The sequence below is a fragment of the Azolla caroliniana genome, unplaced genomic scaffold, assembly GCF_043228905.1.
Source record: "Azolla caroliniana isolate FFs.n. ecotype wild unplaced genomic scaffold, voAzoCaro1.0.p SCAF_14, whole genome shotgun sequence".
Classification (NCBI taxonomy): Eukaryota; Viridiplantae; Streptophyta; class Polypodiopsida; order Salviniales; family Salviniaceae; genus Azolla; species Azolla caroliniana.
The window spans coordinates 3,348,535-3,360,697 of NW_028230449.1; the positions used below are offsets into that span (position 1 = coordinate 3,348,535).

The window sequence follows — 12,163 nt, forward strand, 5'->3', positions numbered from 1 at the left end:
AGGTGTTAGGCCTCCGAAGCATATCTGCACCATTTCATTTTTGTCAATGTTAACGTCGATCGACTCGAGGGAGTCGCACAACTCCATTGATTACATTCAGGGTCATGATTGCTACCTTTGCTAAATAGATCTTTGGCATGTCCTTCTTTTGTAGCATGGCACAAGCCATCTCAAGAATTCTGTGATTTTTCTACTCAGCAGCACCATTTTATTATGGTGTATACCGACAAGAGAATTCATGGTGAATCCCCTTCTTTTCTAAATAGTTTGTGAACTCGGCTAAGAAGTATTCTCGGCCGCCATTCGATAATAAGCATCAAATCTTGCAATTTGTCTCATTTTCCATGCAACTCTTTAACTTGAGAGAGTGAGATGTTTCCCTTCTTGAGTTCATCGAGCATATCTAGGTAAGCCACAAACAATCGTTGATGAAGGTGACGAAGTATCTACACCCTGTCTCACTCTGAACTAGACCCCATATATCCGAGTGAATGACGTCCAACATGCATTTACTCACATTCCACTCACTCAAGAATGGATGGCTATGTTGTTTGCCTAGCTGGCACACCTCACATACATGATTGGAAAGTAAATTGAGCCAAGCCATGCACACTCCTTTCGTTTGCAACTCTCTTGTGCCACAACTCTCTGATTTATGCAGGTTGATGGAAGTTCCCCCTTTTTGTAAGAGTGGAGTTTACCAAGCTTTAAATGGCCAACTCTCTTGTGCCACAACTCTCTTGTTGATGCAAGTTGGTGGAAGCTCCCCCTTCTATCGGAATTCCCTCAATTGATTCCATCTTCTTGCTATCGGGAATAACATTGTTGTGGACCTCATCCACGTCTTCCTCGGCCATTCCTTCCCTAATTTCCACGACCATGACCTCAACTAAGGTATTGTTGTGTATATGGCATCTACCCATCAAATGTTGCACTTTTTGACCACATGGGGTCTCCTTGACCATCAACATGTATTGCAAGTTGAAAAAGCTCGAGGGGTTCTCACTCATTATGGCAGTCCAAAATATGCCATACTTATGTCCAACGCCATCGAGGCAAATATGTACCATCTTGTTGTTGACTTCAACATTCATGGAGTAGAGTGTCACCCAAGTCTTTTCTCTTGAGGGTGTAATTTGCTACTAACATATCCCTCTACCCAATATTGTTTTAACTCTTGCCAGAAATAATTTGTCTTCTTATTCAAGATTGCCACAATTACTTTTATACTTGTTTCGACATAAAGAAGGTAATAATATTAACAAACATTTTGGGTTCCTCTAATGGACAATGCTATCATTGAAATGATTCTTTTCCAATTCCAAGCATTTCCATTATTTTAGTTCTTTTTATTGAAGAAGACATATATAAGTTTGCATATCTTTAGATGAGAAAGTTCACGTATTCGAAACATGTACTGCTTTGTTAGATCAATGCAACTGCATGTGCAAATGCACATAATTTTGTTTCCACGTGTTTATGTACAGATCTCTGCATAAAAAATCAGCTTACACTTTTTGAATTAATACACCTACAAATGAAATTAGGCAGTTCTACTTCGTTTAACATTAGTGGAAACTGCGGGTTGTTGACACATACATTCATGGCACCTTGGATGCCTATACACACTTCTAGCTACAGGACGTACGTCGACTCGTTTGGTCTCTTTTATAGATTTTCGTATTCTCGTCTGAAATTCATCCCAGTCCATGCTCTTGCTTCTCAACAAAATGCTTGCCAGACGGCGCTTATTGGGACGAATAGTTGGATGATTCCCTTCACCATAGTACATTCGATAGCCTGATACAAGAGCTGAAAATTGACTACCAGGGTCTGTCATTGCAAATGCATCCGCAGTGGCTGAGACAATGAAGTCTAGAGCTGCTAGCTATGAGAATGAAGAAGCTTGTGTATTTCAGGCATTTTCTAAATTTATTTGTAAACGGAACACAAAAAAACGGACAAATTTTAATACCTGGGAGGAACTTTTGATAAAAGGTTCTATTTCTTTTGGGGATAAAAGGTCTTCTTTAGTTACTAAATTTGGGTAAAGTGAGAGAAGAGTAGCGGTTCGAGATTGGCCACCAAAAAATTGGGCCCCGGCAAGGTATATTCTAGTCTCTCTCTTAAACCCAAGGGCGGCAAGCATCAATGCAGCCTCTTCAGGTGTCATTGGACACTTCCCATCCTCCCTTAATGCTGTGGCTGAAAGAATTCTGCAATGAAAGGTGCATTAAAATTAAGATATATAAGCCCATCCTATATGTCTATTGAAGAGTTATTTTGTATTGTCAGAATTCAATAGATTCACGTTAAACTTTTTTAATCAATTTAGCTTGTTTGTTCTCCCTAAGGTTATCAAAATTATTAAAACAAATATTTCCAGTAAGGTTTCTAAGAGCAACATTAATCTCAAATTCAACAACACTACATACTTCTCGTTTATAATGCTCTTAAATCTTAGATTAGAGTGGTTTGAAGCTCAAGGGTTCTAATTTTGCATAGGAATAAACAAGAAGACCGAGATCATGCATCATATATTAGAGGATTGTATCCAATCTTTGACGATCAAATATGCAAAGATCCTTACTTGCCCCCATTTTTGTATTTCGTAAGCATTGGAAAATGGATCTCCCTATATGCTTCAAGCTCCATTTTCTCGCTTTCTCCGCCACCAAATTCACACATGGAATAGGCAGCCATATCGATTTCAAACCTCAAGTGGAGTCCAAGGTACTTATAAACTCCACTTGATTCTGAAAAGGTATGGGCAGATTTTGCATTCTCGATGTATATTAACTGTGATGCCAAATTGCTACTAATAACACCTTTCACCTCTGCCTTATTTTCAACAGGCGTCCATCTTTTGTTCTGTTCTCTCATCCTCATTATCAGAAGCGCTGCAGTTCTCTGAATCTTTGGGGAGAACTTCAATGCATGAAAATTGCATTTGCACCGAAGCCGCTGCAAGAAGTAAACCCAGACAACGATTGCAGAAACACATTAGGATCTACTAATATTCAAATCCCCACTTGTGGCTAAAACACTCATGATCAATACACATGAAGTAAAGTAAAATAATAAAAGAGCGACTGAGCGCTCATGCACGTTAAAAATATGATTATCAAGTTTTATAGGACCCTCTTCTCAGAAGGCTGGCATGCTATGCATTTGCGTAGTATCTAAAGATTTGAGATGGTGACATGCTCTCATACACTTAATATCTCACGATATCAGATGGAGACATGTTGGTCGTCTTAGGCAAAGAGAAGAAAACTTTTCTTGTGGCAACAAGTAAAAACCCTAGGCAGTAACTAATACAAAATTCGAATCTGGAGTTACATCTAGATATAAATCAGCAAAACATAGTACACACCTGTATATGGAAAGGCACTGGATCAAATGACAATCTATGCCCAAATCCATAAAAATGTACAATACGATTACGTAAAAGAATGGGTAGAATATGTTTCACATAAAAGCTTGGTTTTGCTTCTTTTGTAACATCCATATCAGTGACCTGAAACAGGGAGTGCACATAGACAGTTAAAAATGACAAGGTTGATACAACTATACACGTGTTGAAATATATGTGTTGATTTCACACTTACTAAGCTTCCAACAGCTTCCAAATCGAGGGACTGTAAATGCTCTGGGAGCTTCTGCACAATTGTAATGTCATCCTTTAGATGCTCCACAAAAATATCCAGTTGATATATATCTTCAAACTGGCTGGGAGAACAAACCAAGGTCCCTTATTGCCTATACATTTCTATGCACCATCATTCCTTATCATATTAAACATAAAGTGTCAACATTGCATGCACTAGTCAAGAAGTGAAAAGATTTTGTATTAACCTGTTATCATTCCAAACATTGCTGTAAAGGAATTTTGGAATCACTAAAGTTGCATTCAGGAGATAAGCTACTGCAACAGCATTACAAATCTGGAAATTTATTAAGAGCATTATACATCTATCTACCTTTTCATATTTTCAGGAACTTCTCAAAATGTTTGAATCTGATTATTAACTATTTCTTGAAATGTGAACGCAAAGACTTACAGCAATTCTTTGTTGGTTGAGCCCACCATTTGCACTGACCATGATATATCCTGTACTGACTGGCCTTTGAAAAGCGACTGGACAAAGAGCATCTGTGGTTTGAATATTCCTTATGAGTACAAGTCATACAAAATTTATGTTTTCCACTTACATTCTGTATTATTTGCACAAGGTTTCCATGTGGAAGAATTAGCAGAAGGTTCCTTCCAGAGGTCATCTGGTTCAACCTTGTTTTGTCCCTAAAACATGAGAGTGTATATATATAGCTATGAGTTTTTAACTCTAAGGGTTAAGAATCAGATAGTACTAATCAGTATATACCTCAGCTAGGGCATGTGCAGCAAGCCCTACAAGATTTTCATACTGAACAACAAAAGCACCACCAGCTTTCATATTGTATTCCATTGCCTATTAAACAAATTTCAGATTTAACAAAATATATATCATGTAAACATGAAACATTATGTATATGAAGGTGTCACATGATGTCACTCTCAAGACATTAAAAGCATTGGAGACAGCAGGCTTAATAAAATTAGAGAAAAGCTAATGATGAATGGTGGGCATCCAAGCTTCTCAACAATGTAGAACAGCTTGGAGTGTTAGTATATTGTTTCCCAAGAGAAGAATAACCTTCACAAAGTAGACCCAACTACTCTTTCATACACACTTGGAGTGTACAGATATCTTAAATAGTCAGTGGAGCAGGCAATAAGTGAAAGGATAGGATCACAGATCTATGAGAAACAGTAGGCAGAGACTTTGCACAATGCGGAAAAAACAGAAATATAACAGAGCACAGAGTACACAGTATTTTACGTGGAAACCCTAAAACAGTGGAAAACCACGGGCAACAGAGATATACAAGGGAAGAACAGATTACAACACTCACGATACAGAGTGTATCAGGCACACAGGGCTCTTAGCGTCTAGTATCACAACTATGGCATCGCTCACGCTCTCGCATCTCTCTTCCTCTCACTCTGTTACTCTCGGTACAGAAGCGCTTCGTTATGTTCTGCACATACCACATTTTTCCCTCGGTGTATTTATACTTGTACACAGTATGGGCTATTTACAAATATAGCAGCTATGATTATTATTATTATTATTAGTTGATCAGCCGACTAATCGACTCCTATGTCGATTTTCCAATCGGCCCAACTATTCGGTCTTGTCTTCGACTTGGATCCTCTATCCAATACTATCAACTCTCCACATCGACTCGCTGGTCGATCTGATCGACAATCCTATGTTCGGCTTGTCAATCCGACTGTTGACTTCTTCCTCGACTTCGACTGTTGACTTCTCCCATTGGTGGGACATTTTCCTAACCAACTCCCCCTTCACTCTCATTGGCAAAGTTGGACATTCTAGTCTTCTGTCGACAGACTCTAAGTCTGTCTGTCGATTGTCGATTGGTAGGTTCTTGCTGAGCATGTCGGATCCATTGTCATCAGTATGGATCTTCACAAGGGTAAACTCTCCTTCATCCACTTTCTCTCACAACCAGTGATACCTTCTTTGTATGTGTTTGGTCCGAGAGTGGTAAGCAGCATTCTTAGCTAGACGTATAGCACTCTAACTATCACAAGGAAGTAAGAATTCTCTTTGCTTCATTACCAACTCACTGAGAAAATTTCTCATCCATATCAGCTCCTTGTCGGCCTCTACCTGGCCATATACTCTGCCTCTGTGGTCGACAAGGCCACAGACTTCTACAGTCTTGACTGCCACGGATCATCACATAACCAGATGTGGATCGGCTTCAGTCTACATCCCCTGACATGTCTAAGTTGGTAAACCCTTCGAGCATAGGTTTTTCGACACCATACCTGAGGCACACCCCCAAGGTGCCTTTCAAGTACTTGAGTATCCATTTCACTGCTGCCCAATGTTCTCTTCTTGTATTACTCATATATCGGCTTACTACTCCCACAACAAATGTTATGTCTAGCCTCGTACAGACCATAGCATACATTAAACTGTCGACGGCTAGGCATATGGTACTTTCCTCATCTCGGCCTTTTCCTTCTCCCCTTTGGGGCATTGCTTGGCATTCAGCTTGCCAGTTTGTCAACAACACAGAACCGACTAGCTTTGACTCTGACATGTTAAATCTTTCTACGATCTTTGTCACATATTTCTCTTGTGACAGCCATAGCACCTTCTTAGTTTTATCTTGAACTATGTGCATCCCCAAGATTTGTTTAGCCAATCCAAGGTCTTTCATGGCAAACGATTTGCCTAATGCTTTCTTCAAGCTCACAATCCTCTTTGTGTCCTGTCCAACTATTAACATGGCATCTACATATAACATGAGAATCAAGAAGTCGCCTTCATGATACCTTTTTACAAACACACAATGATCAGCTTGTGTTTTATGGAACCCATGTTCCAGCATGAAGGATTTGAACCATTGGCGTGGAGCTTGCTTCAGCCCATACAAGCTTTCTTCAATCGACACACCAAGTTCTCTTTTCCTTTCTCTACAAGGCCTTCATGTTGCTGCATATAGATCTCTTCATCTAGCTCCCCATGCAAGAATGTTGTCTTTACATCCAACTGTTCAATCTCTAAATCCATACTGACAGCTATGCTCAGAACGGTTCGAATGGATGTCATCTTCACGACTGGTGCGAATATCTCGTCAAAGTCGATACCCTTTTTCTGTTGAAATCCCTTCACCACAATGCGGGCTTTATATCTGGGTGTGTTGTCGACTTCTCCAGTCTTCACCCTGTAAACCCATTGGTTTCTAAGTACTCTCTTACTTTTTGGTAGCTCCACCAAGTCATAAGTATAATTTTCGTGCAAGGAGTCCATTTCGTCTTGCATTGCACTCGGCCATTTCTCTTTATGCTCATCATCTATGGCCTCATCATAGCACTCTGGCTCACCTTCATCAGTCAAAAGGACATATTGACTGGCATATCTAATCAGTGCTTTCCTTTCTTTGAGTGGATATCTCCTGTCTGCCATGGTCGACTCAGGTTCGGATGTCTCTGCCGACTCTTCATTCAGCGCGGGTTCATGCATGTCGGTTGATTGTTGGAGTTCAACTGACTCTGACTCATATGCCTCAACCGACTCTTGTAGCTCTGTCGGCTCTGACTCATATGTATTAGTCGGTTGCGCCGAGTCGACCGTCTCGGATTCGGCTCTTCCGACTAGCTACATTCTCCCAGTTGGTTGTGTCAGGTCAGCTAATCCTGTGTTCGGAGTCGGCCGAGAAGACGACCCCGAGTGTTGTTTCTAGTCTTCAATTGTCTTGTCTTCCATAAACGCTAAGTTTCGACTCCTCACAACCTTCTTATCAGAGGCACTGAGGGAGACTTGTTGATCAAATAAATAGCTATGTACATCGCCTTAGCCCAATATGATTTCGGGAACCTTGCATGTGACAACATGCTCCTCACTCTTTCCATTATCGTCCAATTCATCCTCTCTGCAAGTCCATTCAGTTTAGGGTTCTTAAGTACTGTGTATTCAACTCGAATACCTTGGGCCTTCCCGTATTCTCGAATTGTCCTCTGTACTCGCCACCGTTGTCGGTTCAAATAGCCTTCAATTTCTGACCTGACTCTCTTTCGGCTTTGGCCTGGAACTCCTTGAAGAACGACAGACAGTGCTTGATCCTTCGATTTAGTAAAAAAAGCCCACATCTTTCAACTATAGTCGTCAATGAATGTAACAAAGTATTGTCCACCACGATGCGATGGAGCATCCACGTAGCACACGGCTGTGTGTACTAGTTCCAGTGCACATTCTCTGCTCTTTGGTGGTCTTGAGTGGAATGCTACTCTGTTCTGCTTTCCGACCACGCAGTCGACACATCTCTCTAGGTGCACTCCTTTTACTTTTGGAAGAAGTTTCTGGTCGGCTGGGATATGCATACCCTTTTCGCTCATATGGCCAAGCCTCTTATGCCATATCTCTCCACTCGAGTCGGCAACCACATTCGCTTCATCCTTGCACAGCTTGGCTTGCATCATATACAATGTGCCTTGTTTTTGTGCTCGGGCCACTATGAGGTTCCCCCCATAGCACTTCCATTTGCCATTTCAAAAACTACCACTGTAGCCTTCATCGTCCAATTTTCCGGTTGAAAAGCATGTAAGCTTACCCTTGGACTTGGATCTGGCATGGGACTTGTCCCTTCTTTATAGACTTCTTTGTTTGCTCCTTCCTCTGCCCGAATGTTGCAACACATTTGCATCTGACTAGGACAAGCCCCCCTTGTCCTTCCTTCTCGTCTCCTCGTTCAAGATGCTTGTCTTTACAACTGGTAGAGACAAGTTCTCTTCTTGAAACAAGGTGTTGAGAGTCACCACCAGGTTCTCCCAGCTGTCTGGCAGGGTACACAGCAATAGAAGGGCCGGCATAGGATCATCAAGAGGAAACTTGGCTGCAGCAAGTTGATTTACTAGCCCCATGAATGTATTGATGTGTACTACTATGCTTTCTCCATCTTTGTACTTCAATCTCATGATCTTTCTCATCAAAGATGTTTTGTTGAGAGCATTTTTCCTCTTGTACAGCCCTAACAACTTCTGCCACATCTTGTAGGCATTAGTGTCATTAGCCACATGTTGAAGGACACTCACATCTACACATTGTTCGATGGTGGCCACCGCCTTCATGTTCTGGAGTTTCCATTCAGACTCTAATACCCCTATGGGTATTTCTTCTCTGTCAATGGGCTCGTACAGATCTTTGACTATGAGAAGATCTTCCATCTTGATCTTCCAGTCTGCATAGTTGTGTGAGTTCAAGACCATCATTCCTGGAAAACCACTCACACCTCCTTCCATCTTTGCACTTGTCACTCTGATACCAGTTTGAAAGGATAAGATCACAAATCTATGAGAAACAGTAGGCAGAGACTTTACACAACACGGAAAAAACAGAAATATAACAGAGCACAGAGTACACAGTATTTTATGTGGAAACCCTAAAACAAGGGAAAACCACGGGCAACAAAGGATCACTATAACAGAGATATACAAGGGAAGAGCAGATTACAACACTCACGCTCTCGCGTCTCTCTTCCTCTCACTTTGTTACCCTCAATACAAAAGCGCTTCGTTACATTTTGCCCTAGGTGTATTTATACTTATACACAATATGGGCTATTTACAAATATAGCAACTATTATTATTATTATTAGTTGATCAGCCAACTAGTCGATTCCTATGTCGATTTTCCAGTCGGCCCGAGTAGCCAACTCCCATGTCGGCTATCCAGTCGGCCCGACTATTCGGTCTTGTGATCGACTTAGATCCTCCATCTAATACTGTCAACTCTCCTAGTCGACTCATTGGTCGATCCGATCGGCAATCCTATGTTCGGCTTGTCAATCCGACTGTCAACTTCTTCCTCGACTTTGACTGTCGACTTCTCCCGTAGGAGGGACATTTTCCTAACAATAAGAACCTAAGCTCCTTGGACACAATGCAACAACAATGTTGTTGCTTCTCCTCTGAACTAAACTTACATTCTGCACTCTAGTCAGCTCATTCTCCTGACCCCAAGCCATAAGACATGTGTAATGAAGGCTCCTCTTGCTTGAAAGATCTCTCCATTCTGGATCAACCTTGCTAGAGATCTTTCAAATACAAAAATTACAATCTAATTGCCTTGAGAATCCTACATATATCGATAATGGGATTCTTTAGTCACTTTTATTTTTACTTGGTTTTTCTACTTAGTTACATTTATTTTGTTTTGTTATTTGTTCTCAAAGACGTGACAATGCTTTAAGATGTAATCTCGTTTGGTCTTATTGGCCATTTTGGCCTCTTAAAAGAGGTTGATATTTCTTTCTTTCTTTCTCAATAGACAAATTGAAAAGAAGTATATGCAATGGCCTACTGACCACCATCATGTATTTCCAATTGTTTAGAGAAATAACCACCAGTTTTAACAATCCCTATAGGTTTGCTTGTGAGAAGAGAGAAATTCGGAGAATTTTTCTTCAGCTCAAAATATTTCTGAATTGTTTTAGTTTCTATGAATATTTTGAAGAACTCTCAGGCATTTGAGACCCTGTTGCTGCCAGGTTCCTGCTAAATATATGTAGTACATACCTAGAGGTATCAACAACCACTACTTTAGGAGAGATCCTCACTTTATTATCAGGTTCTTCTGCAGTCTTCATCGGTTTTAATTGAACATTTTGCTATTGGCTGATTCACATTCTTCCCATTGAATCTTGGTAGTCCTTCTAAGAAAGCGTATTGCATGATAACAGGCACAAAACTTTATATCCCTACCAGCCCATCAAGAAACAGATTCCATTATTACAGCAACCCAACTATTAGACAGCATCCAAATTAACATTTTTTCTCACTCTATATTTTTTCGGTATTGTTCGATTATCCCAAAGCTTGCAATGATCTTGCAAATTGTATTCAACTTCCTTTGACAAATGGCAAACACATGTTATGACATTAGCTTAACAAAACCAACAGTAACATTTTCATCAGCAAAGTTCCCAAGAAGGATGGACAATCAATCCTTGTAAACATATGAAATAAATTTTCTTTTGGGCATCCATAAATTAGTCTATTTTTGAGCTTCAAGTAAAGTTCACTGAAGTTCGATTCTAGTATTGTACTATTTCTTTAAAGAAAATTCCTGAAAGATCAAGTTACCACTATTTACTGATGAACTGTATGATTTCCTGCAAGATTAAGAGATTTTAATTGTGAGTTAGCTTGGACATTCATAGAGAGTTGGCAAATTTTTATTGATTTTGTATAGGAAAATGTGCAAAATAGAGCTAAGATATAATTTCCCAGTTTTTGCAAATTGTGGCAATAGCTAAAAAGCTCCCTACGACATGTTCTCATCATCCAACAATAAACAGTAAATTTGGCTAAACAATGATAATCACAGATATGGTCTCTAGTTTGTCTTATACATTTGTCTCAATAGGATGCAGCGTAGAGAAGTCGTCAGTTCATCTCAAACATTGCTAAGTAAAAGCTCAATAGAGGGATCAAATACGTGCCAAGGCACAGCTATCTAAGATTGTCTATCTAGAGATTTAGAAGCTGGAAATATTGGCACCTCCAAGATGGTTATTTTTTGAAAGGACTAGAGTGCTAATTCAACATCCATACTCAAAAGGCCAGAATAACACAGAATATTTTCCATGGATCCCTGATTCAAGGTTGAGTATTTCACTAAAGTTTACCCCATACGATTCTGAGAAAACGAACAGCGAAGTATACAATAATGTAGTACTTGTTTGGTTTTGACATTGTGGATGGCAGAATCACACCTATCATTCATTCTCTGTGTATTGTCTAAACATCCACAGGAAGACAATTTGACTTTTGTTCATCCCACAGCAATGATATAGATCATCACTCTTCAGGCATCATCAAAGGGCTATTCATCCAGTCTTTTTCGAGGTTCTAATTATTAGTCCCCTCACAGAATCAAGTTCTTCCAAACTTAAAAAATTTTCACATGTTGAAAACAGACTTGTACCTGGGATGTTCGATGGTAATTAGATCCAGCTTCATGAAAGCGAGGGAAGATACACCAATGCAGGAACAAGAAGAGGCCAAAGACTAGAGGTATGCCAAGGACGACAACAGAAACGCTCCTGCTACTGCTGTTGCTGCTGCTACGGCGGCGGGGGCGGGGGCGACGGAGGAGCAGAGGAGCTTGGAATAGCGGCAATAGTTGTAATAGCAGCAGTGGTAATAGTAGTAGACCATGGTTTTGGGGGTGCTTCCTTGAGGCATGAGCAGGCAGGGGGATCGCCATGGGAGCAGAGTGAAGCAGAAGGAGAAGAGGAGAGCATGATAAGAGAAGAAGGGGGGAGGGGCGGGATCAACTTCTTTGGAGGCACGATCTTCTTCTCTGCAGATCCAAGCTCCTCATCGCCCGAGAGCATGCCAACACCAAAACCGGTTCCGGTTCGGTTCTGCTTTTCTGGCGCCTTCTCTTCTTCGCTTCTCTGTGTTCGGCTTTTCCAAGCCGGCCAAGCCAGAAAACACAAAGAAGAAGGAACCGGCCATCTCTCCGGTTCAGCCTGCATTGGATCTATATCCCTCAAAGACACCTATGGACGAGAGGTTGAA

General features: G+C 40.7%; 1 protein-coding gene across 2 annotated transcripts; it reads right to left on the minus strand.

The window, feature by feature from the left end:
• Nucleotides 1-1,492: 1,492 nt before the first annotated feature.
• Nucleotides 1,493-11,887, minus strand: LOC147855185 (O-fucosyltransferase 15-like). Of its 2 annotated transcripts, XM_087330486.1 has the most exons (10): nt 11,565-11,881; nt 4,386-4,472; nt 4,216-4,303; nt 4,065-4,141; nt 3,859-3,947; nt 3,612-3,732; nt 3,377-3,520; nt 2,591-2,964; nt 1,976-2,216; nt 1,493-1,888 (listed from the first exon to the last, which is right to left on the minus strand). In XM_087330486.1, the coding sequence occupies exons 1-10, from the start codon at nt 11,844-11,846 to the stop codon at nt 1,544-1,546; spliced, it is 1,848 nt and encodes a 615-aa protein (XP_087186612.1). In that variant the 5' UTR covers nt 11,847-11,881; the 3' UTR covers nt 1,493-1,543. The 2 variants fall into 2 exon arrangements, with proteins under 2 accessions (XP_087186612.1, XP_087186613.1); XM_087330487.1 differs by lacking the exon at nt 3,377-3,520 and having other exon boundaries at nt 11,565-11,887.
• Nucleotides 11,888-12,163: the final 276 nt, after the last annotated feature.

Bases quoted from the DNA above. Each gene is read 5' to 3' on its own strand.
- LOC147855185 (XM_087330486.1), bottom strand. From the start codon at position 11,846: ATGGCGATCCCCCTGCCTGCTCATGCCTCAAGGAAGCACCCCCAAAAC. The intron at 2,965-3,376 runs GTGTGTACTATG...TACTTCTTGCAG, and splicing joins CAGTGCCTTTCCATATACAG to CGGCTTCGGTGCAAATGCAA. The intron at 1,889-1,975 runs GTATTAAAATTT...TCATTCTCATAG, and splicing joins TTATCAAAAGTTCCTCCCAG to CTAGCAGCTCTAGACTTCAT.